Source organism: Cydia fagiglandana, chromosome 11 (assembly GCF_963556715.1).
Source record: "Cydia fagiglandana chromosome 11, ilCydFagi1.1, whole genome shotgun sequence".
Taxonomy (NCBI): Eukaryota; Metazoa; Arthropoda; class Insecta; order Lepidoptera; family Tortricidae; genus Cydia; species Cydia fagiglandana.
In genome coordinates, this window is record NC_085942.1 from 8,161,171 (window position 1) to 8,186,081 (window position 24,911).

Consider the following 24,911-nt stretch of genomic DNA (forward strand, 5'->3'; position numbering starts at 1 on the left):
AAATAAGTTATTTGATTTTCTATCTCCCAGTATGTCCCGCTTGCATGTGAAGCAGTCCTAAAATCGTATTGGTATCAAATCTTAGATATCTGAACACAACTCGCATGTGCCGTTTGAAACAGAGTCCGCCTTCTAGGTATGTACGAAATACGAATATTTGCGTACATATGGAGGAAGATTTATATTTTAACTTACTCGTATGTAGTTACTTAGCTGCAAGGCTTGACCGGTCGTTTGTGGCTTTAGACAACTGACGGCCAGTCGTCCGCCATTGTATACCATTGCCCCCTGTACACAATGGTGATGGCTTGTCATGGCCCATACTTGACCACTGTGTACTAGGGCCTTTAGAACAAGATAGCACGTTATCGCAGATATCGCCCCGATATCGCAGCGACCTTGATGTTGAAATAATAAAAAATTAAGTAGTAAAAAAAAACTACAATTTGTATAACAATATGTATAATTGACATATTATACATACGATAAACAACTACTTACTTACAAACATTGCATGTCATTTAAAACCCTTTTACGCTGAGAACTCTTAACCTTTTAAATATGTGTGCCGTGGTCAAAAATCGTACAGTCTGACAAAAAAGAGTGAAATTAAAAAGTGGCAATACTGTACTGTCGTCCCGTTTTCTTATATAAATTGGTTTGAAAGGGACAAGACTATTAAGGTATTGCCACTTTTTATTTTTTTCTCTTTTTTGTCAGACTATAGATTTGACCATCACACACATACGTAAGGTTAAGCGGTGTTGGCGTTCAAAGAGTTAAATAATAAATAATAGATATATATTTTGTCATATTTATTTGTTGATTATCACAGCATCGCTTTCAGTACCGGTAACCACGAATATCGCACTTAAACTGACTAATTACTTAAGTAGGTATATAAATTGTACTAGAAAATGATGATAATCATCAAGATGAATCCGGTTTTTTACCATTACTATCTAAAAATATTTTTTTTCCTTTACTATGTTTAACTTGTGAGGTGTATATATCGTATCCTAATGATATCGTATTGTCGTACAATACTCTGTATCTAGTGGGGAGGAAATAGAAATTAATGATCTGCGCGGGCGGCCACACAACCCACTCGGCTTGGTAAAGGGTAATAAATTTACCTTGAACTTCATCTTTAAAATTTTCTAAAGGATTCTCCTCAAACAACGCTAAACTCCCAAAGAAAGTTATTATCATAATAGGCGAGAATATGAACTGATCAAGGATCAGTTTCTTAACAACCATATCAAAAGTCTTTCCTACGATAAATTTGTCTAAAACTTTGTACCAATGGTGACACAAGACACCCACAGCAACTCCTGAACAAGCCATGTGTAAAGTCCGTTTCACATCATAACATTCTAGTTCTTTACAGTATAGTTCATAGCTCTGTTCTGCTATATCACCTAATGCTGATAGACTTAAGGAAATTGTAACATTTGTGTATAATAAATATTTATCACTGAATGCCACTTTCACGACTCTTCTGAACTTGGAGACAGGACTATAGCCACGGAAATTTGTCATCAGCCTTCTGAAGCCCATGGTCATTGACTGCATTCTGGGTGATCTGGAATAAAAAACCATACACTCATTCTTATCTTTGAGTTGAGTCGAGTTGAAAGAAAGAAAACAAAAGACAATCAATATTTTTAAAAAGTTTTGGAGATAGCAGCATGCATATTATTGTCACACTTTTTATGCATGTCAGGGAATGATATAGCACTCTGCTGTACCAGAAAGTTGCTTCTACATAAGGTTCTGTATTGTTATATCATGATAAGCGCAACCATAATATGACTGCTGATGAGCCTATAAATAAATTATTATTTATTGCAGTAATATGTACAAAAGTCTAAATAACATGGGTATGCCAATAATGGATTAATTGAAATGGGTGACAATGAACTACCTACTACCAGAGTGAAATAAAATTAAATCTTAAAATATATACTTAACAAATACTTTTTCAGCATTTCTGAGAAATGACCCATTGCAAAACTCACTCCATCTTTGGTTTTGTGCCACTTTTCAAAACTATTTATTTATTAACTAACCACAAATACGTGAATAAGGATTGGACATGAAAATCATTCATTTATTAAACATTCACTTCATAAAAAATATTTAACATGAGTTAAAGGTTATTCCTTATCTCTTTCTTTCTTCAAAGATTTGTCATGCTTAACTTTAGATGTGTAGATGTCATAACCAAGTGAGATTGTGTTATCATACAGTACTCTGTACTTGGTTGGTAGAAAATAAAAATTAATTATTTGTGCTGGAGGCCACACCACCCATTCAGCTTTGTAGAGAGTCAAGAACTTATCCCTGACTTCGTCAGTGAAATTCTCCCAAGGATTCTCCTCAAAAATAGCAACCGTGGCAAAGAATGATAAGATTATAATTGGTGAACAAACAAATTGGTCTAACATCAATTTTTTAATCACCATACCCAAAGATCTTCCAATAATAATTCTATCAAGTATGTTATACCAGTGATGGCAGATTACACCGGCAGTGGCCCCTGAGAAGCCCATCTGGGTAGTGCGGTGCAAATCGTACTCAGGAATCTTATTTCTGTACACTTCATAACTCTGTTCAAGCATGTCACCCATAGTTGAGATCCCTATCGATATTAAGACATTGGTGTAAAACAGGTTCTTGCGACTGAATGCTGCTCTTCTAGCTTGCTTGACGGATTTATAAGCATGTGAAAAGGCCCTTCGAATTGCCATTCATCAGAGCGGTGGCGATCGAGTGCCTAGAAAAAAATAAGGAATATTTATTAATAAGTAGGTATATCACTGTTTTACAACAATATCTTAATGTTTTTAGAATGCTCAATATGATAATGTATGCATTCGGGAAGCATAAAATAATGCATAAAAGTGAAATAGAAAAATATCACTTACGATTTTTAAAATATCTCCCGTTTCCTGTGCCAGGTGCTGGGGTAAAAATAATGTGCACGTGTAACGATAAAACATGAGTCCTTGGCGTGGTTGCAATATTTACTATTGCATAACAGTATCACTGCGTAGAAATAAAAATTAAAACATATTTAGGAAATTCTTAACCTCAGTGGTCACGAGTCTGTCAAAGTGAAAGCTGTCACTGTCATATTCAAAATGTTGGTATAGTTAGGGCCGTTCCAAAACGACCTTAATATACTACGAAAACGTAATTCTACTTGGTCAAGCCATAGATATAGTTGGTCAAGCAAATCTTGTCAGTAGAAAAAGGCGGCAAATTTAAAAAACGTAGGGGCGAAGGGTTATCATACTATAGAAAATTTGAATTTCGCGCCTTTTTCTACTGACAAGATCTGCTTGACCAAGTATATAATTAGATATAATACTTAAAGATTACGTCTAAGCGAGCTGTCACTGTAACCACTTTTGTTCAGTGTACGACACAGATTATTAACATTAACTGGGTCAAGCAGATCTTGTCAGTAGAAAAAGGCGGCAAATTTATAAAATGTAGGCGCGAAAGGATATCATCCCATAGAAAATTTGAATTTCGCGCCTTTTTCTACTGACAAGATTTGCTTGACCTTGTTGACCATCTATAGTACGTTAACTATAAAGCCTCCTCCACACTCGTGCGCGAATCGCGGCGCGAAGCCGCGAACGTGAGTGTGGCGTCGATTTTCGCAGACAGCGAAATCGACTCCACACTCGCGTTCGCGGCTTCGCCCGCGATTCACGCGCATAGTCTGGAGGGGGCTTAAATCGTAGCGATTAAACTGTGCAGTCCGATTTGCGCAGTTTTATAGCTGGTCAAGCAAATATTGTCCGTAAAAAAAGGCGCGAAATTCAAATTTTCTATGGCACGATATCCCTTCGCGCCTACATTTTTCAAATTTGCCGCCTTTTTCTACTGACAAGATCTGCTTGACCAAGTTTATCTACCGTGTGTATGACAAATCGTTGTCGATTATCGTAACGATAATCACTACGATTTATAGTTACGTGTGTAACCGGCATAAGCTACGCTGGCAACTCACACGACGAACTGTCAAATATTGACAATACATTACATTCACAGTGAGTGATAATTCGGCGCGTCCTAATTCAGCTTGCTGTTTTTCTTTCTAATTTATGAATAAAGTGATATACGTCTAGCCATGGCGGGTAAGTAATTTGTTCTGATGTATATCGTACTCACTTATACATTTCCTATTTGTCTTAACATCAAGTACTTACACTCTGTCACAATATCCTGTAAAAACCGAGGCTAGACGCTTTAATCGGTTCATTTTTTTCTTGCAGACAAACTGACTCTTGATAGACATGCTATGAAAGATAGGTCTACATCCCATCTTCGTATATACGTCGGAGGAATAACCGAAAATGCAACAGTCGACGATATGTACGACCACTTCATCCAGTACGGGCAGATTAACGGCATTGTCGTGAATCGGAACTTCGGTTTCGTGCAGTTTGAGACAGAGGCCAGTGCGAAGCAAGCTATCGCTAGTGCTGATGGGAGCATCTTTATGGGGAAGAATATTAATGTGAGGACTGCTCAAACCAATCCGGATAAAGCAAGGTAAGGTATAATTTTATAAAATTGATGGAGATATTTTGACCTAATTAGTATTCCATACAAAACTTTGTTCACGGAACACTTATGGGATCACTTCGGTCTTGTTTATTATTGTATTCAATATTTTGTTACGCCCTATGTGCACACGCTGTAATAAAGTGTGAAACATATTTAACCTTAAACAAAAGTGGGCGAAGTCATCCTTTTGCCTGCTTATAGCCAGAGCTCGGATAGGGTGAGCTATTTGCCTTATATATGACATAAGACATGTCAAATTATAAGGCAAATAGCTCACCCTATCCGAGCTCTGCTTATAGCACAGCAAATGAAAATGGCAGTGGCGGATTTCCCATAAGGCACAGTAGGCCCGGGCCTAGGGCGGCAAAATATTAGTGGCGGCAAATTGTGACCAAAAAATTCGCTGATGACAACAAAAAATAGCTCAAAATTAGGCCAGGCAACGAATTCTCAAAAAAAGGTACCTATAGAGGGAAACGCATGAAACACAATTTTAATTTGACTTCGTACCTAACTTTATTTGGACTATCTAGGAGGTGAACATATCAAAAGTCCCCGCCTGTAGTCCTTGAGCCCGGGGAAGAAAGGGGTTTGAAGGTCACATTTTTCGGTTTTTCGCTTATACATATCTCGAAAACTATGCGTTCTAATGACATGCTCATTATACAAAATGAAAGCGGGTAAAATTTGCTACAAGCTACAAGTTTTTTGATATCTTAAGGGCCCCGTTTTTAGGGTTCCCTACCTCAAAAGGAAAAAAACAGAACCATTATAGGATCACTCGTGCGTCTGGCTGTCCGTCTGTCACAGCCTATTTTCTCCAAAACTACTGGACCAATTAAGTTGAAATTTGGCACACATATGTATGTTTGTGACCCAAAGATGGACGTGTAACGTAAATAAATGAATTTTAAATATAAAGGCCATTTTTGGGGGGTAAATGAGAAAATTTAAAATTAAAGTTTTTCAAACTATATCGTGTTACATATCAAATCAAGGAGCTCATTGTAAGAATCTCAAATATATATTTTTTTTTCATAATTTTAGGATAAATAGTTTAGCAGTTATTCAAGAAAATAGGCAAAAAATGACCATTCCCCTCCCCTCTTATCTCTGAAAGTACTGGGTCTAAAGACCTACTAATTTGTCCTTTAAACTTCTCTGGAATTCGCTGGAGGCCAAGAGAAGGGAAAATAAATTTATATGAGTTTTTATAGGTATAGCAAAAAAAATGTTTTTCTTGTTTCTTTTTTAGATTTTTTTAATGTTTTGTAGGTACATTAAAAGTCAATGCTATTGGTAAAACTGTCACTTAAAATGAATAGGTTTGCTTATTTTTTTCGCAAAACCTATGTTCCCATGATCAAGACTGCAAATCCGCCACTGGAAAATGGTATTATATATGTATGTGTTGTGATGACATTGGCTGAAGCCATGTTACAATTATTTAACAAGGATCGTCATGTACAAAGAAAAACATGTTAAGCAATCACATTACAATAAATACCTATAAACTAACTTATATACTAAAACTACAAATAAACACGGCACAATACATAAATTATTAAATAATCTAAAATAAACCACCCTGAATCGTACCCGGCTCAAAGGTCCCCATTATTCCCGCTGCGTTCCCCCGCTGAACTGCAATGGAAACCTGCTGGACCAGATACGACCCAGAGCGAGGATCGCAGCCCCTCTCGCGCAAACGAATTATTTAACTTTATTTTTTTATACATATTAAATAATACTAATGCAGCTACTTAATGGCTTTCTAAAACCGGTCAAGTGCGAGTCAGACTCGCGCATGCAGGGTTCCGTACAAATACGCAAAAAATGGCAAATAATCACGTTTGTTGTATGGGACCCCCATTTAAATATTTATTTTATTTTGTTTTTGGTATTTGTTGTTATAGCAGCAACAGAAATTGTCTAGCTATCACAGATCATGAGTTACAGCATGGTGACAGACAGATGGATGGACAGAGGAGTCTTAGTAATAGGGTCCCGTTTTTTAGGGTTCCGTACCCAAAAGGTAAAACGGGACCCTATTACTAAGACTTCGCTGTCCGTCCGTCCGTCCGTCCGTCCGTCTGTCTGTCACCAGGCTGTATCTCACGAACCGTGATAGCTAGACAGTTGAAATTTTCACAGATGATGTATTTCTGTTGCCGCTATAACAACAAATACTAAAAACAGAATAAAATAAAGATTGAAATGGGGCTCCCATACAACAAACGTGATTTTTGACCAAAGTTAAGCAACGTCGGGCGTGGTCAGTACTTGGATGGGTGACCGTTTTTTTTTTGCATTTTTTTCCGTTTTTTTTTCATTATGGTACGGAACCCTTCGTGCGCGAGTCCGGCTCGTTACACTTTGGGCACGGAACCCTAAAAAGGGCACAATAGGTTGTGTGTACTACCATAAATCCTAAAAGTAAATATATCTTCATTTCTCTTCCAGACCTACAGAAGTAGTTATAGTGGAACCTGAAGTTCCCCCAGCCGTGGCACTCAATGATAACTTACCAGCGGACAATGATGGCGGAGAGGAGCCCTATGACAGCTATGGCAACTACATAGGGGACCAGAGCCACGGTCAAGGCAGGTTCATTTATTATTTTTATCATTATACATTTGCATTACAACCTGATCAGAGGTTAGACGTAGTTACAATCTTGTTGTTAGAGTGGACGACCATGAGGTAGTAAACATCCAATAAATATAATAATAAATTAAGACGAAAAATATATAAAGAGAATAATAATTGTATTCCAGGCAACTACAGAGACAGAGAGGATGAGTACGAAGACAATAACTACAGCAACCAGAGTTGGAGCGAGACCCGCGGCGGGCGCGGACGAGGAGGCCCGGGGGGGCCGCGAGGCCGAGGGCGAGGCCGCGGACGCGGACACGGCGCGGCCGGCGCGCCCTACAGGGACAGGGAGGAGGCTCCGCCGAGGAGAGGTTAGTTATCTTACTAACTTTATCATATTTCATTTGGTTATGTTCTGCACCTTTAACTGTGTCTTTGAATTTTTCCTAACTGAAACCATTAGGACCATTGAGGGTCAAAAACGCTTGAACTCACTTGACTTTTTTTGTTACAAATTGAGGGTTAAAAAAAGCAGTCTCAGAAAGTTAGCTTGTTAAGTTTTATAGCAAGCTTAATATTTTGATATAAATTAAATAACAATATACATATTTGTATTTTTTTATTATTCTAGCCAGTTATTTTATAAGAAAAGGTGAGTAATAGAAAATAAAACGATGAATTATTTTGAGATACGTTAAATTGGATGGTGCCGCGGTCCTTTCGGCTACGACACCAATCTCCTCATACCAAAAGCGGTCGCCGGTCATCGTGTCAACCAAACTGTGTAACCAATAGAAAAAAAAAACGTTAGATTGTCATCATGTAAAAACCATAATAAAATCATGTTATTGAACCATTTAACTACAATAACATATAGAAGAAAGGTAAATATCTGCCGGGAGGTTCGAATGGATTTACCCTCTAGTGGAGCTAAGCGACACATGTGCCCGGCAGGAGGCGAGTGGGGCGAGCAGCGCGGGTTCTCGCGCGAGCGCTACGCGCCGCCGCCCGAGTACCCGCGCGCCGTGCCCGTGAGCGAGCGCAACGACTGCGAGATCATCGTCGTCTCCAAGGCTCTCACGTGAGTTCATACAACACCACAGAATAAATTATAGTACTAGGTACAGTCGCCATCGGATATATCGGAGCGGCTAAGGCGCTCACAAATATCTGAACACGCCTCTATTGTCAGGGCGTTAGAGTGCGCGTTCAGATATTGTGAACACCTTGGCCGCTCCGATATATCTGATGGCGACTGTACAGAAGACTCGCTCTCTAACAAAACGCGTCTGTTACGATCAGGTCAGATATGGCCGCTAGGTGGCTACAGCGCCACGCGCGGCTTATGGCAAACCCCAAAATTGGGGTGGAACGGATGTACTTTTAGCTACCTGTAGCAAAGCGACGAAATCGCGGAGTGAGACACGCCTGACAAAACTAAAAGTAAGATAAATCCTCAATTACTGACCACCGGCTAATAACTGGCCACCCTTAAACTAAAAATGAATTCATTTCGGTATAAGGTTTCAATAACTACCTACCTTATACTAAAATGAATTCTGTTTATAGGTGAGTAGAATTCATTTTTAGATTGGCCAGTTATTGACGAAATACCCTGCATTAGGGATTCTGGTTTCTCGACCTTTTTAATTTCTCGAGGCACGGGAATTCTCGAATAAGATTTCTCGAGTTTCTCGAGTATCTCGAGAAATTTTGAAAGCTCCAAAAAACACCATGTTATTTTTTTTTTTGATTTTTTTACAAATCAGACTCGTAGGGATCGTAGGTGAGATCAATAATCAAATATACATATGGTACATTTTTAGTTACCATAAATTGCACTTAATAATAAAAAATACAACAAAAAAAAAAACTATAGGTGGAGGCGTGCGCACCGGCGATTTGTTATGCTATAATGTATTTTTTTAGGTATTCAACAAAATGTAAACAAACCACAAAAAGTTTCAAAACATGAAAATCGGTTAAAGGTAGGACGATAGGGGACGGATCAAGGTAGTTTTTTATTTGGTTGGTAATAAATGTTTTAAGTAGGTTCCTACCTGAAAATGTAAAAATAAAAACATTGTTCATATTTATTTACTTAACTACTACCTAAAGAAATACATTATAGACACATCATGTGTTATATGCGTGTTTTCTTTTTACTTATCACAAGAGATTTATTTCTCGAGTTCTCGAGGCATTGAATATTTTTTTCCCGTCTCGACTTAGTAGAAATTTCTCGAGATTTCTCGCCTCGGGAATTCTCGAGCAGAAACCCTACCCTGCATAGGTTAAGCAGCTTTGCTACGAGGATATAGATAACATTTTAACACATTTTAATTTCGTCATATAAAGCAGTAGCACCATGATCCCGACTATCGGGTCCTCTGGCCTGGGAACTAAATCATAAAATACCTGATAGTCGGGTTTTCGACACCGAATGTGTTAAGAGCTGTTAAAGCAGTCAATTGGAGGTATTTACAAACATCAAAGAATCCAGACATTGGAGCATTCCATGAAAATGTCTATCGTTTGTCCCGTACAAATGCGCATTTTCTGAAGATTTGCAGGTATAAGAGTTTCTTTTTGTATGACAAATGGTCAAAAATATGCACAGACAAAATAATCGCCTGCTTTAGATGTCCAAAAAAAAGTCGCAACACAGGAAATAAAATGCGTTTGTACGGGACAGCCCGTGGAATGCTCCCATTACATATCATGACTTACGACCAATCTCATTCCGTTTCTGTGTTTAAGGCCCACTTGCACTATCCCACTAACCCGGGGTTAAGAGGTTAAACAGTTAACTTAGTGTCAAATTGTACATGTATCCATGGCAACTCCAGGTTTAACCGGTTAACCCCGGGTTAGTAGAATGATGAAAGTGGGCCTAAGACGACTATATTTCAGTTATCTGCGGGGCTGGCCTTTGCTTACTATTGTAACTACTCTTTAAGAAACGTCAAAACAATGTATGAAGTCAGTATGTAAAACGAAGACTAAAATACGTCAAAATAAATCCACACCTGCATTTAATGAGTTTTGTTTATTTCAGTATAAAAATATTACTGTACGTTGCTTTATAATTTAATTATAATATAATTAAACAAGTAAAAACCTTAACTGATGCGCGCGGCTACCGCCCAATATCAACCTTCGTCCGACAAGATTCACTATTCACGATGACGCGCCGCACGCGATAGGCATGGCGTTCAGCGACAAAACGTTATGAAACTACCGTTAATTAAAATCTTATATTACAGTGAATACGCGGAATACATCGAAGGACGCCTGAAGCGTCTTGGCATCGTGGTGGACCTCTTGTTCCCAATGGAGGACGTGCCCATCGGCAAGGTGCTCGGCAACATAGCGTCGCGCGGCTGCCTCTACGCGATCCTCGTGATGCCGCAGAACCAGGAGAACCGCTCGCTCACGCTCACCATACTGCACGGGTTGCCACAGGGTATGAGGCATTCTGATACTATAAGGCCTGTTGCACCAACAATTAGCAAGCTTATCAATGTCAGCCAGCGGTGAACTCTGAAACTTCTGGTAACTACTGGGAAAAATAATTCCCAGTTAATTCTGGTAAAAGGTGGGAATTTCTCCTGTTCCCAATGAGGACGTGCCCATCGGCAAGGTGCTCGGCAACATAGCGTCGCGCGGCTGCCTCTACGCGATCCTCGTGATGCCGCAGAACCAGGAGAACCGCTCGCTCACGCTCACCATACTGCACGGGTTGCCACAGGGTATGAGGCATTCTGATACTATTGGGTCTTAGATTTAGGGCCTGTTGCACCAACAATTAGCAAGCTTATAAATGTCAGCCAGCGGTGAACTTCGGGTTATTCCCACTAGTTATAACCAAGTTGTTACCAGTGGTAACTACTGGAAATTTTTTCCCACCTTTTATCACTAGTAACTATTGGGTAAAAAATAATTCCCAGTAGTTACCACTGGTAAATGGTGGGAATTTCTCCTGTTCCCAATGAGGACGTGCCTATTGGCAAGGTGCTCGGCAACATAGCGTCGCGCGGCTGCCTCTACGCGATCCTCGTGATGCCGCAGAACCAGGAGAACCGCTCGCTCACGCTCACCATACTGCACGGGTTGCCACAGGGTATGTGACATTCTGATTCGATTGGGTGTTAAGGACTGTATCGTTTATTATAAATACAACTTTACTTAGCCGTTTTTTCTGGTATTATGTTTTTATTAAAAAATTACACATATAGTTTAATTAGTGCTTTAATAATAAGTAACATTTCGTCCTGGGAGATCACGTAAAGCATATGGTTTGGACAATATTTACCCAATCCTCCCGAGTAACTACAACGATTTCGGACAAATACTACAAGAAAATTTACGGTTTGCGAACAAGATAAGTATTACACAAAAAAAATCGTACTATGTAAACAGCAATTACATATGATTCGTAAAGCGAAACATCTGGGCATAGTCTAATAATTTCTTTTAGTTGGAAAAAAAGTTTTGGATCTGTGCTTGGTGGCCTTTTTGAAAATATGGCATGTTACTTACGACAACCCCGACTTTGGTATACAATATAACCATCATGGAGCGTTTCTATCGACCTGTTCTAGCCATGGTTCAACGCCATGAATGTCCGTTAGGCTTTGGATTTCGGTAGATTCTTTTAGCTGTTTCCGTCATTTCCCTGGCGTCAGAAATTGACGGGAATCCAAAATGTTGCATAAAAAGTCGTTTTCATGTAAAGATAAAATACACCACATTTATTCTGTGGATGTTCAATTGAGCAATCATGAAAAGGACACTTAGATGGCATATTTTGGCAGCATATTAACCTTTTGTTTCTTTAAATCGTACTAAGGAATCGGTGAAATAGTCTCAAATGAAGCTCGATAGGCTTGTCCGAATTACATTTGCTAGAAGGTATTAAAATCATCATAAAGTCCCTAAAATAAAATAAATGTAAAACATTCTTATATCAGATATGTCTTAAAAATACCCCCAGATTATACCTTAAGAACATAGTAATACAAAATAATACACACGTCAACAGTTAGACTAGGTTTTATCTGTATTTATAATAAACGATACAGTCCTTAGGGCCACCCCACATTTAGCGTCTTTCGAGATTCGGCGTCTACAACTCTATGGCCGCTGCTCGACGCAACGTCGACGCAACTGCGCAGCGACGTCATTTTCCATAGCGCTGACCAGACGCCGACGCTCGAAAGACGCTCAATGTGGGGTGGCCCTTAGATTTAGGGCCTGCTGCACCAACAATTAGCAAGCTCATCAATGTCAGCCAGCGGTGAACTCTGCAACTTCATCATCATCAAACATCATCAATTGAATTATGAATTGAGCACTCTGTGCTTATCTCTGTAACTTTACGTAAACTACTAACTTTTTCAGAACACCGCAACATGCCGATAGAGGACGCCCTGCAGCTGCTATCGCGGAACTTCCAGGAGGTGCAGCGCGGCGGGCCGAGCGGGCGCGAGGCTGTTTACGCACTGCTAGGGCAGCTGGCCGACGGACGGAGTTTGACCGTCATGCAGTATGAGAAGGTCATCGAGTACTTGCAGGTCAGTAATATTCCAATTACCTTTGATATTTACAATGATTCTTCTTCTTCTTCCTCGCGTTATCCCAGCATTTCGCCACGGCTCTTGAGAGCCTGGGCTCCGCTTGACAACTAATCCCATGATATTTACAATGATTAGCAGAAGAAAGGTGGCTCCGAATTTTTATAATTGACGGTTTAGGTTTACAGCGATAAAGTTTGGCAAGGGTTTTAAACGTCAAAATTCTTATGAAACTATGAAGTCTATTGTGGCGCTTCAATGCTTTATGGCTACAGATGATTTAGATTGCTAATGTGACACAATGCAGTCAAAAGTTGCTACGATTAAAACTCTTTTGACTTCTGAAGAATGCTTTACAAGATACTTTTCTCGAAATAAACGCACTAACTAAACGTTGTTCTAAACATGGCACATCTTTATACTTAAATAAGAAAAAGTAACAGTAAAAAAAGACCAATGTAATATCCTTACGTACTTTACTGTTACCACAGAATAAATAATTGTACTAGATACAGAAGACTCACTCTCTAACAAAACGCGTCTGTTACGCTCAGCACAGATATGGCCGCTATATAGGTGGCGACAGCGCCCCGCGCGGCTTATGGCTTTCCCCAAAATTGGGGTGGAACGGATGTACTTTTAGCTACCTGTAGCAAAGCGACGAAGTGGAGTGAGCCACGCCCGCTGTTACTACACTCAAGTCACCACATAATTTCACATTATCAACAGGAACGCAAAGAGCAACAAGTCAAAATCGAGCTAGGCGAGCCCCTCGCGCCGGCGGCCAACAACAAGACGGAGACAGATCTGCAGCAGCGCATCCTCAGCATCCTCAACGACAAGGTGGCCGCCGAGCCCGCCACCCCCGCCGCCGCCGCCCCCTCCCCCGCCGCCGCCCAGAACAAGCTCTTCAACGACCCCACTGTCAGGAAAGCGCTAGATTCCATCTTGCAGAAGTTTACGTAGATTTAATGATTTAGGAATTGTGTAAACGAATTTTGAATAGGACAAGGAGTAGATTTAAACTGCGTGCTCCTAAAGCACCTAAGCTGACATCTAAAGACTCAACTAACACCATAGATGAATATAGTAAGACAACAGTGCTCACTCCTTACATCAGTCTTGATACCAGAAATACTATTATTTTCATAGTCGACATCTAGCATCGAGTAACGGAATTATCAGTACTGCTACTTGACAATATATGTAGGTACTGTAGGTAGCACCGACCGGAAGTTGTTGAGCATTAGACTTTCCGGTCGGTGCTACATCTATTGTCAAGTAGCAGTACTGATAATTCCACTACTCGATGCTAGATGTCGACTATGAAAATAATAGTCTTTTTGGTACCAAAACTGATGTATGGAGTGCACAATTCAATAACAAAACAAAAGCTGGTACAAACCGCAACACTCTTGTTCAACTTCTTCTCTTCTTCAACTGTCCATGGGTGGACCTTATGTCTATTGTGATAAGGTTTACGAACTGTCAGTTAACAGTGTGGGCGATGGTACAGCTACATTATTACATTTGCTGTTGAGTTTGAGTGTTGTCTATGATTACTATGTGGGCGTAGGTGCACTGGGGAAAAGGGCGCAGTTTAAAAATATTTATCTCTGCTGCGACAGACGTAATGCAAAAAATTTTAGACGACGGTTCGACGATATACGACGCCGCCGTACATAATATTTAATTTTGTGTTAACCGGATTTCAAACGCGCAAACGCTTAAAAACCTAGCAACCCATGTACGTTGGGTTAGTAAGTACAATATATTTTGCGCTAATTAATGCGACTTAGTATTTATTGTGTATGTTCTGAATAAGTTAATATCGTCGAGATCTGGGTCCCTTACCCCTGCTGACAAACTAGTCTAAAACGTCAATTTTGTATTCTCGAAAGTAAAGAGAAGATTATCTATATATTTGATTAATAGTTTTAATCAATTACCAACTTCATATGAAGTTGGTTTAAATTAAAATCACATACTTTTGTATATCTCTTGAACTTACACCTTGGTTACTTTGTGATGGTCAGTACGTAAACTTACTAAAACCATTTACGCAAGCCCGTTAATGAATGGGTCACAATGAGCAACTTTTACTATGGCCCCGAACCCCGAACCGAAATCGCGAAAAAAAATTGACTCAACCAATGAAACAACCAAATTTTTATTCGCGATTTCCGGGTCCATAGTAAAAGTTGCTCAGTGTGACCCATTCATTAACGGGCTTGAGTAAACGGTTTTAGTAAGTTTACATACTGTATACATTGAGTGTACATGATCACATTTAACAGCATATTAATAGCAGCATATGTACCTATCAACTTCTATAAATGTATTGAAGTCATTCGTCTTCTATAAATAATTTTATACTTGTAATTGGATGCGTGAAAGAGAGTTGCGACTTGATAAATGAATGATAAATTAAGAAAATGTCAACCAGTGTCCTGATAAACATCTGTCTCTATGATAAGTTTTTCAATAAAAGGCACCGCAATATTACATCAGTTCTATTTATTTTAATTCATACACATAATTAGAGGTGGTTTAAATCAAGCCTGTCCTGGTGATTTTAAATGACAAACAGTGCTAGTTAATAGTTATTGTACAAACACAAGGAGAATACACGAAAATGATTTCATGCACTATGAACTAAGATGCTGGCAACCTTCTATTCTTGAACTACTAGTTGATTTCAAATTGGTTCTTGGGCCATCTCCTTATCAAGTTTACTAGACAAGCGTACTTCCATTAACGTATATATCTATGGACTGGCCTTACGGGCACTAAAAATGGTACTAGTTCAGCGGTGTTACGAATTCTAGCCAATGGTGCAATCTAACGCGACCAATCGCGCGCGTGATGCGTACTCATCGACCAATAGCGCGCGTGATGCGAACTCATCAACCAATCGCGCGCGTGATGCGAACCCGTCAACCAATCGCGTTGTAGCGGTGTCACACCGCTGTACTGGCCCCTGTCATGCCTCATTATTATTGCCCGTAAAGCCAGTCTCTAGATATCTATGTCAATTTCTACTTCTTACTTCAATATGGTAACCCCGCGTCTCTTTACATTCCGCTCTGTGCATTGTGCTTCTTTTGTCGTACTCTCTGGTAATCCCACTTTTTGCTTTGCTAAAAAGCATACAGCAACTGTCCATCGGTGGACCTTATGCCTTTTGTAATAAGGTTTACGAACTGTCGGTTAACAGTGTGGGCGATGGTACAGTCGGCAATAGAAGTAGTTACGCGGTTTAGGTGTGCACAAAGTGATCTACATCTACACAACTTTGTTGTTATGAGAGTAAGTGTGAGCGCAGAACATTTTGATTTGAACACTAGCCACTCATCCCCTTCTTTATTCTCTTCAAAAATTCAAGTTTCTTACAACCTGGCTTGATATTCAACATACAGGTTTGTGTGTACCAATCTTCAAATGATGCTTAGAAAAAATGGTCTGCAATCATAATTGGTGATGCACCATAACAAACGCGCATTTTGGCCTTACAGCAAGGTTACTAAAAATTATCTTATAAATCCCGACCTTCGCGTAGATTGATTTTATCGTCTTTTATACCCCTCAAGTTACGATCTATCGAGGTACAATACATTATCATGGAGCTCCATTAAATTTTAGATATTGAGCAGACCAGAAAGTGGGGTTCCCATCGAGCTTGACACCTTCTCGTAATAATGTCTACATGCTTAGCTCAAACAGTTCAGATTATAAATACTTATAGTTAAGAGCGTAATTATCAGCATTAGACATACATTGGAACACCGCCAGCGGTTCTCGACATAAGAATTTCTACAAACTACGTGAGCTGGCCTCATTTCACCAACTATACAGTATCTGGTCACTAACATTTTCCTGTAAGTACATTTCTAGGTCGGTAAGTAAACGCTATAATAGTTTCAATGTTTACTTGTTGGAACAGCAATGTATCGTGAATTGTCAATATCAGACAAAATTGTCAGTTGGTGAAACAGGGGCCTGGCATCACCCCACTCTGCCTTTGTACAAAAGAAGATACACAAACCTCCAACGACATGGTTGTAGCACTCGGTTAACAGTATCACGAATTTTTATGGCATTAATAAATAAAAAATATTTGCATCATTATTCGATTTAATACAGCGTCGAATTAACTTCATTTGAGATCAAGGCCCTGAGTCTCTTCGATCTTTCAAAAGCATCATTTATAAATTCTATGCATACTTTAGGAGTTCAATTTGATATACAAGTTACATAATCTAGGATGACATTAGGAATATCCACAACTTATTCTATACATATAAACAAATCCAGATACGCCCTTACTACTATAGCAGCTAAATGCCACCACACACCTATCGAGCTCCATAAAGCTATATTTGGAAGATTTGGTGTCGATAAGAGCTCGAACGGTGAGCGCGATATTTACATGGATCAGTCAACGCGCGCGCCCACGGCGCTTCCTGCCTATCATCGGCGTTCATTGTCAGCAGAGAATTAGGTTGATCTCTCTGGTGGGTCCTCCTGCTTTGATGGATCGAAGCCTTCTTTGATGTGGCCTCCTGTGCCTTTCGGGTCTAAATCTGTCGCCCAGCTGAAATGCATCAGTGCTAAGTGCTTGTTGCCAAGCTCGTTATGAACCTTGCCAAGTAAATAATATACTAATGATTCTCTTGGAGCGATGTCCTTCAAGTGATGTAGATCTGCCAATGCATCTTGCGGTCTTCCAGCGCGCAGCAAGACCGATGCTCTGTGGAACCTGCACAAGGGGTTCTCTGTGTCCAGTTGTACGGCCCGCTCTAGTGTTGAGAGGGCTCTGTCCATTTTACCTAAAGCTGCCTGAGCGAGCCCTAGTTGACATCTTAAGACTCCCGAGTGAGGATGAATGGTCAGCGCACGCCGTATGTGAACTTCTGACGCTTTCCAACGCTCCTGTCGCGCATACACTGTCGCTATACCAAACCACGCTACATAATTACGGGGATCAATACTCACTGCAGTTCTAAAGCTAGCAAGTGCTTTATCTGTTTCCTCAGCTACTGCATACTCATGTCCTAATAAAGCATGGGCATAAGACGCGTAGGGATCCATTTGAACAGCTCTTTTGAAGAATTTAAGAGCAGTTTCTCGTTCTTTATGAAGAGAGAAACAGTTGCCAGATACCAACCAGGCAATAGGATCGCTCCTATCCATTTCTACTAACTCTTGAGCCAATGCAGACAACTGTGCTTCGCGTTGCAAGTGCCACAGGCAAGTACTATAAATATCCATTCCTTCAGTCCGACAAGGATGTGTTTTCCTTATTTCTGCAAATACTTTTGCTGCAGCTTCATACTGAGCCATCTCATAATGTGCCCGAGCAATCATAGTCTGAACCCATGGTGATGCCAACTGCTTAGCAGGTATATCTTGAAATAGTTTGATGGCATTTTTACAATCCAGGAATGCTAATGCCTTGTAAGCATCTCCTAACTCTCTCATTAAATTTAATAATGCTACTCCATTAGAGCTCTTTGGCGTAAGAGTGGGTGTTACGGTTTCTATAGATTTCGACCTCTCATTAGTTTCAACTGAATTAGCTTTGATGTTGTTTTTAGCAGTCCGCTGTTTATTTTTTCTAGACGGACTTTTGGGTGCTACAAACTTTCTGCTTGGTGATTTATTGTTCTCTTTGACTGAATAACTACTGTTGTTGCTGAATAGCCTCGAAGACCGCCGAGGGGCCGGTCCCAATGTACATCTAGGCGTAGGACTAAATACTGCATCTTTTAGTTGCCCCATTTGTGCTCTTAAGGAGTTTACTATTTTAGGTATGGCTTTTTGCTCATTTGAGTCTGTGAGTGTGGGAGTATACAAAACGGGAGATTCTTCCATTGGTAACATACCAAATGAGGGGGAGAATTGTATTGGTGCTAGTCCACTAAAGACACTGTGCATGCGTTTCACAGGGGCCTGCGTCTCAGGTGTGATACTGGTGGACATGGTCATAGGACTCCGAGGAGCCACATTATTCATTGGAGTCACATTAGCATTCATACTGATACTAGTATTATTAGGAATGTTGCTATTAACAAATGAAATATTTTCAGAATTGTTGACTAGATTCACAAATGTGGTCACACCAAATGAAAAGTCAGTGTTATTCATTTGGAATACTTGATGTGGATCTACTTTCTCACCTAAATTACACAAATCCGCAAAAGAGCTCCACATGAACGGATTAAGTGATAGAGCCTTCCGGAGTGCATCCGTGGCTTTACTTCTCCTCTCTGTGATGTTGAAGATGTGGGCAAGGAGTTGCAGGGCATATGGAGCCTGTTCCCCAAATTCGGAGGCCACAATCTCAATGTTGGACCCCAATACCACTTCTGCATCTTTGTAACTGGAATAAACCAGAATAGTTACATTAGCTAAGTGATAACTACAACATAATCAGACTATAACACAGTTGAAAATCAAGTTATACTGGTATTATGAATAGTACTTACTTTTTCAATTCTATAGAACACTTTGCTAGAAGGAACCTCGCCTGGGGTATGGTCAGTGGTATATTTTGTAGCAAGTGGTGAGCCTCGTTGAGCCGCGCACATCTGTAGTAGCATGTTCCCAAAAGGAAAGCCGTTTCTTCTGATCCAACTAGAACACAAGATTATTACTATTTTAAACACATATTCTGCGGAATATTCCCACTGTATACATATGCATAGAAAGCTCTAATTATAGCAACATGAGGCAATCGATAATCCTTATTACCACCAGTGGCACTAGTCTAGTGGTACTATTACCAATTTTAGCAAAACTTTGAAGTGATAACTCTGACAGCACAAGAAAAAATCAATTAGAAGAAAATGTTTACCTTCAGCATGTAATCTTTCGGCCAAGAATATAGCGTTGTCATATTCATAATTGTTCAAACAATCCCAAATGATAACCTGTGGAACAAAACGGTGTTTATGTGTAAAATATCTAAGATAGGAACACCTTGACAGCTACACTGGAAAGTGATTTCCTGCTTACCTGTATAGGTTCTTGGACAATCATTTTGATGATATTATAAAGCTTTAGGATTCTATACACTCCCAAAGAAAATATTCAACATCGCAAGCCACGATTATTATAGTCACAAAATAAAGATAAAACGTATCATTAGACGGACATTTTCATTTCAGTTTGTTAATTGTCTATGGTTTGATTACGAAAGCTTTGCGCTCGCCAGTATTAAAAATATTTCAAAAATAATGATTAATTTTAAATTTAAAATGTTTTGTAGGAACCTCAGAGGTTCCAACCTGCACTGGCAGTTTCTTTGCCATAGAATGATATACCATACTTAATGTCGACACGTCAGTTTTGACTGTTAGAAAAATTCACTTATGTTTTAAGTATGTTCAATACGAATTATTTACGTTTATCTTATTAGTTATATCCCAGAAGTTGAAAAGTTGTTAATTTAAATACAGTTTATGAACCATACGCAGTGGTTTGATTGTGAACCCACATTGGTGACCGCGACTAAAAACACAAGAACGATGTCGAACGATAACGAGAACAATGGTGATGTGACGGTACCTCCCGCAGTGCAAGCAGAGAATCCACCATCAACCAGTGCAATTCCAACGACCGGCGTTTTCCGAGTCGGCATACGTGTTCCTCCGTTTTGGCCCGAAGAGCCGGCTGTATGGTTCGCACAACTCGAAGGTCAGTTTACTTTATCCGGAATCACCAGCGATACAACTAAATTCTATCATGTAATTGGAAATCTCAACCCCCAGTTTGCGATTGAAGTTAAGGATATAATCTTATCGCCACCCGAATCAAATAAGTATGATAAACTGAAGACTGAATTAATTAGACGATTGTCAGTCTCTCAGGAGCAAAAAATTAGACAACTGATGCTACATGAAGAACTCGGCGATCGCAAGCCCACACAATTTCTGAGGCATTTACGAAGTTTAGCTGGACCATCAGTTCCTGATGACTTCTTACGTCAAGTTTGGTCTGGCCGTTTACCCAATAATGTGCAAACTATCGTTGCGTCGCAATCAAGACTTCCACTCGATGATACAGCAGAGTTAGCCGACCGAATCCAAGAACTGGCACCAAGTTCGAGGCACGTAGCCAGCACATCAGCGGAACCGACGTGTGCTGCCTCAGAATTAGGTCGACGCGTTGACCAGCTAGCACAGCAAGTGGAAGCTTTACTAAGTGAGGACAATACGCAACGCCGAGGTAGACAACAGACTCGACTCTATCAATCTCAAAACCGAAACGCGTCTCGATCGAAATCTCGCCAACGCTCTGCATATATTCGCCGTGACGTTCCCGAAGGATTCACTATTTGCTGGTACCACTATCATTTTGGTTCTAAGGCAACAAACTGCGTGGAGCCATGTACATTCAAGTCGGGAAACATCCAGGGCAGGCAATAGTGGCCGAGAACGTCTGCCCCATTTCGTCAGGCCGTCTATTCATGACAGATCGTGCAACAAAGACCCAATATCTAATCGACACGGGTTCAGACCTGTGCGTATTTCCGCGTTTACTTGTCAACGAACGTCGAAAGAAGACTGATTATGAATTATACGCCGCCAACAGTACAGTAATCGCAACGTATGGTTATATTACTTTACACCTCGATTTCGGCCTGCGACGAATTTTTGAATGGCGATTTACAGTGGCCGATGTCTCGAAGCCTATTATTGGAGTCGATTTTTTGATCTTTTACAATTTGCTCGTCGACTGCCGCAATCAAAAGCTTATTGACAAAACTACTTCTCTCTTTACTGACGCACAGCAAGTCAGCGCGGCTGAAACTATATCGTCGATTCGTACGACCTTGACTAACGACTCCACGTATACGCTACTTCTACGTGACTTCCCGGATATCACTCGCCCTGCCGGTAAACTAGGTGCCCCTAAGCACGATACAGTGCATCATATAAGGACAACACCTGGACCCCCGGTCTCCAGCCGCCCTCGACGTCTGGATCCTGAGCGTTTAAAGATCGCTAAAAAAGAATTCGATGACATGCTGCAGAATGGCACAGCTCGCAGATCAGAGAGTCCCTGGTCGTCACCTTTACACCTGGTGCGCAAGAAAAACAATGAGTGGAGACCTTGTGGAGACTATAGGGCACTTAATGGTCGAACTATACCCGACCAGTACCCTGTTCGTCACATTCAAGATTTCGCTTATATGCTAGCAGGCAAAAACATATTTTCCACCATAGACCTAATCAAGGCCTACAATCAAATACGCGTATATGGACCGGATATTCCCAAAACATCGATAACGACACCTTTCGGAATGTTCGAATTTCCTTTTATGACTTTTGGATTACGTAACGCAGCTCAAACATTCCAAAGGTTCATGGACGAACTCCTTCGTGGATTCGACTTTGCCTACGGTTACCTAGACGATATTTTGATCTCCTCATCCTCAGAAATCGAGCACAAAGAACATCTGAGTCAGCTCTTCAGACGACTTCAAGAGTACGGTGTTTTGATCAACACTTCGAAGTGTGTTTTTGGTCAATCTGAGGTAACCTTTCTAGGATATCGCGTCTCAGCACAGGGTATAAGTCCATTGGAGTCGAAGGTGCAAGCTATTAACGACTTCCCAGCACCGCAAACCGTTAAGGAATTACGAAGGTATTTGGGTATGCTTAATTTCTATAGGCGGTTTGTTCCAGGAGCAGCTAAAATATTGGCACCACTTACTGCCTTGCTCGCTGGAGACCCGAAAGCATCAACACCTATTGTTTGGACCCCTGCACTGCGTGAAACATTCCAACTGAGTAAGTCACATCTGTCAAAGGCTACTTTATTGGCTCACCCAGACTCTGACGCAGAGCTGGCTTTACAAACTGATGCATCAGATGTCGCCATTGGAGCTGTACTTCAACAACGCAGAAATGGATCCTGGGAACCGTTGGCTTTCTTCTCCAAGAAGCTAAATTCGGCTCAACAAAAATATAGCCCATACGATCGAGAGTTACTCGCGATATATGAAGCCATCAAGTATTTCCGATATATGGTAGAAGCCCGCTCATTCACAATCCTAACTGATCACAAACCACTAACGTTTGCCTTCATGACAAACCGCGATAAGTGCTCACCGAGACAATTCAGGTATTTAGATTTTATATCCCAATTTTCGACAGATATCCGATTTGTGTCTGGGAAGGATAACATAGTGGCTGACGCTCTCTCCAGAATCGAGGAGGTCACTAAATTCTTAGATTATCAAGCCCTCGCGGAAGCCCAGACTAGTGACACTGAACTGTCGGAGCTTCTACAAGGTGGATCTTCACTTCAGCTACAAAAGATTACAGCCCCAGTCTCAGGTGCACAAATTTACTGTGATGTTTCTACATCGAAACCAAGACCATTTGTTACATTAGCATTCCGCCGACAAATCTTCGATTCACTTCATAACCTTAGCCATCCCGGAGCAAAGGCAACTAGTCGCTTACTGACCCAAAGGTTTGTGTGGCCTGGCATTAAAAAAGATTGTATGCAGTGGGCAAAAGAATGCCAACAATGTCAGCGTAGCAAGGTCACAAGACACACTAATGCACCCTTGGCAGAATTTAGCCTTCCTTCAGCACGCTTTCGCCACGTACATATCGACATAGTGGGCCCTTTACCACTGTCATCAGGTTTCAGGTATTGTCTAACAATCGTTGACCGCTTCACTCGTTGGCCCGAGGCTTACCCATTACAAGACATCACAGCAGACACCTGCGCCGCGGCCTTCGTTGGAGGCTGGATTGCACGATTCGGCTGTCCAGAACGAATAACTACAGATCGCGGACGTCAATTTGAGTCACAACTGTTCAAAAAAATCTCAGCACTCATGGGTTCAACCCATTTAACTACCACAGCCTATCATCCGGCTGCTAACGGTCTCGTGGAAAGGCTCCATAGACAACTTAAGGCCGCCATTATGTGTCACGCTACAACTCAGTGGACAGAAGCGCTTCCCTTAGTGCTACTGGGCATTAGAAGCGCATGGAAAGAAGATCTAAATTGCTCTCCCGCTGAACTGTTATATGGCGAACCACTTACGTTACCAGTGGCCTATTTTATAAAGCTACAAGTTACAATTTACAAGCGGAAGTCTCGTTCTAAAACATAGGGTTAGAAAGAGACTTCCGCTTGTAAATTGTAACTTGTAGCTTTATAAAATGGGCCACAGGTCAGTTCTTCTCTTCATCTTCTCCAGAACCAGTAGTAGACATCTGCGATTTTGCCAGTCGCCTTCGAAAGCACATGAGCCAACTTTCTCCGCAGCCAACATCATGGCACACGAGCTCCAACCGTCCCTTTTACATTCCGAAAGACTTAAAGGATTCTGCATACGTATTTCTGCGTCAAGGTCCGGAACGACGATCACTCGAAGCACCATACCAAGGACCGTTTAAGGTATTGCGTCACGGAGTTAAAACTTTCGATATTGAAGTTAACGGAAAAGCAATTACGGTTACAATCGACCGATTGAAACCAGCGTATTTAGCTAGAGATGATTTAGCACCTTTCTCATCACCTGCGCGTACAGGCGACGAAACAGCTTCAGATAGCTCTGATTCAAATCATGGTGCAGATGATCAAGGGTCACCAGACCAGGACCCAGCGCAAAGGACACGGAGTGGACGGCACGTTCGATTTCCTACTCACCTGCAAGAATATTATCGACCGGAGCCACGGTCTAGGGGGGGAGTATTGTAGGAACCTCAGAGGTTCCAACCTGCACTGGCAGTTTCTTTGCCATAGAATGATATACCATACTTAATGTCGACACGTCAGTTTTGACTGTTAGAAAAATTCACTTATGTTTTAAGTATGTTCAATACGAATTATTTACGTTTATCTTATTAGTTATATCCCAGAAGTTGAAAAGTTGTTAATTTAAATACAGTTTATGAACCATACGCAGTGGTTTGATTGTGAACCCACAGTTTTTATTCATTCCCATTATGATAATTTTGGATATCAATGTATTTTAGATAATTTACAGTGTTTTGGCATTCATCAAAATATTTATTTATTTATTTTACCTCCAATAAAGTCAGCGTTATTGTCTGCAACCACAATGGTTTTACTTGTATCTCAAACAGCTGAAGATTTCACATTGTCTATGGTAGTTATGGA

General features: G+C 40.6%; 4 protein-coding genes across 5 annotated transcripts; 1 reads left to right on the forward strand and 3 right to left on the reverse strand.

Annotated features, from left to right (window-relative positions):
- Positions 1-669: 669 nt before the first annotated feature.
- Positions 670-3,145, reverse strand: LOC134668857 (mpv17-like protein 2). Of its 2 annotated transcripts, none has more exons than XM_063526331.1 (2): positions 2,931-3,145; positions 670-1,585 (listed from the first exon to the last, which is right to left on the reverse strand). In XM_063526331.1, the coding sequence occupies exon 2, from the start codon at positions 1,573-1,575 to the stop codon at positions 931-933; it is 645 nt and encodes a 214-aa protein (XP_063382401.1). In that variant the 5' UTR covers positions 1,576-1,585; positions 2,931-3,145; the 3' UTR covers positions 670-930. The 2 variants fall into 2 exon arrangements, with proteins under 2 accessions (XP_063382401.1, XP_063382402.1); XM_063526332.1 differs by lacking the exon at positions 2,931-3,145 and adding an exon at positions 2,512-2,651 and having other exon boundaries at positions 671-1,585.
- On the reverse strand, positions 2,102-3,135 carry LOC134668858 (mpv17-like protein 2). Its single transcript, XM_063526333.1, has 2 exons — positions 3,096-3,135; positions 2,102-2,779 (listed from the first exon to the last, which is right to left on the reverse strand). Exon 2 carries the CDS (start codon positions 2,751-2,753, stop codon positions 2,160-2,162), a length of 594 nt encoding a protein of 197 aa, XP_063382403.1. The 5' UTR covers positions 2,754-2,779; positions 3,096-3,135; the 3' UTR covers positions 2,102-2,159.
- Positions 3,146-4,057: 912 nt separating the features above from the next.
- Positions 4,058-15,263, forward strand: LOC134668876 (nuclear receptor coactivator 5). The gene is made up of 8 exons (XM_063526356.1): positions 4,058-4,154; positions 4,293-4,572; positions 7,051-7,190; positions 7,365-7,553; positions 8,137-8,263; positions 10,449-10,648; positions 12,586-12,758; positions 13,488-15,263. Exons 1-8 carry the CDS (start codon positions 4,148-4,150, stop codon positions 13,722-13,724), a joined length of 1,353 nt encoding a protein of 450 aa, XP_063382426.1. The 5' UTR covers positions 4,058-4,147; the 3' UTR covers positions 13,725-15,263.
- LOC134668866 (cell division cycle protein 27 homolog) lies at positions 15,257-19,943 on the reverse strand. Its single transcript, XM_063526341.1, has 4 exons — positions 19,776-19,943; positions 19,615-19,690; positions 19,247-19,394; positions 15,257-19,140 (listed from the first exon to the last, which is right to left on the reverse strand). Exons 1-4 carry the CDS (start codon positions 19,797-19,799, stop codon positions 17,256-17,258), a joined length of 2,133 nt encoding a protein of 710 aa, XP_063382411.1. The 5' UTR covers positions 19,800-19,943; the 3' UTR covers positions 15,257-17,255.
- Between the last annotated feature and the right edge of the window lie 4,968 nt (positions 19,944-24,911).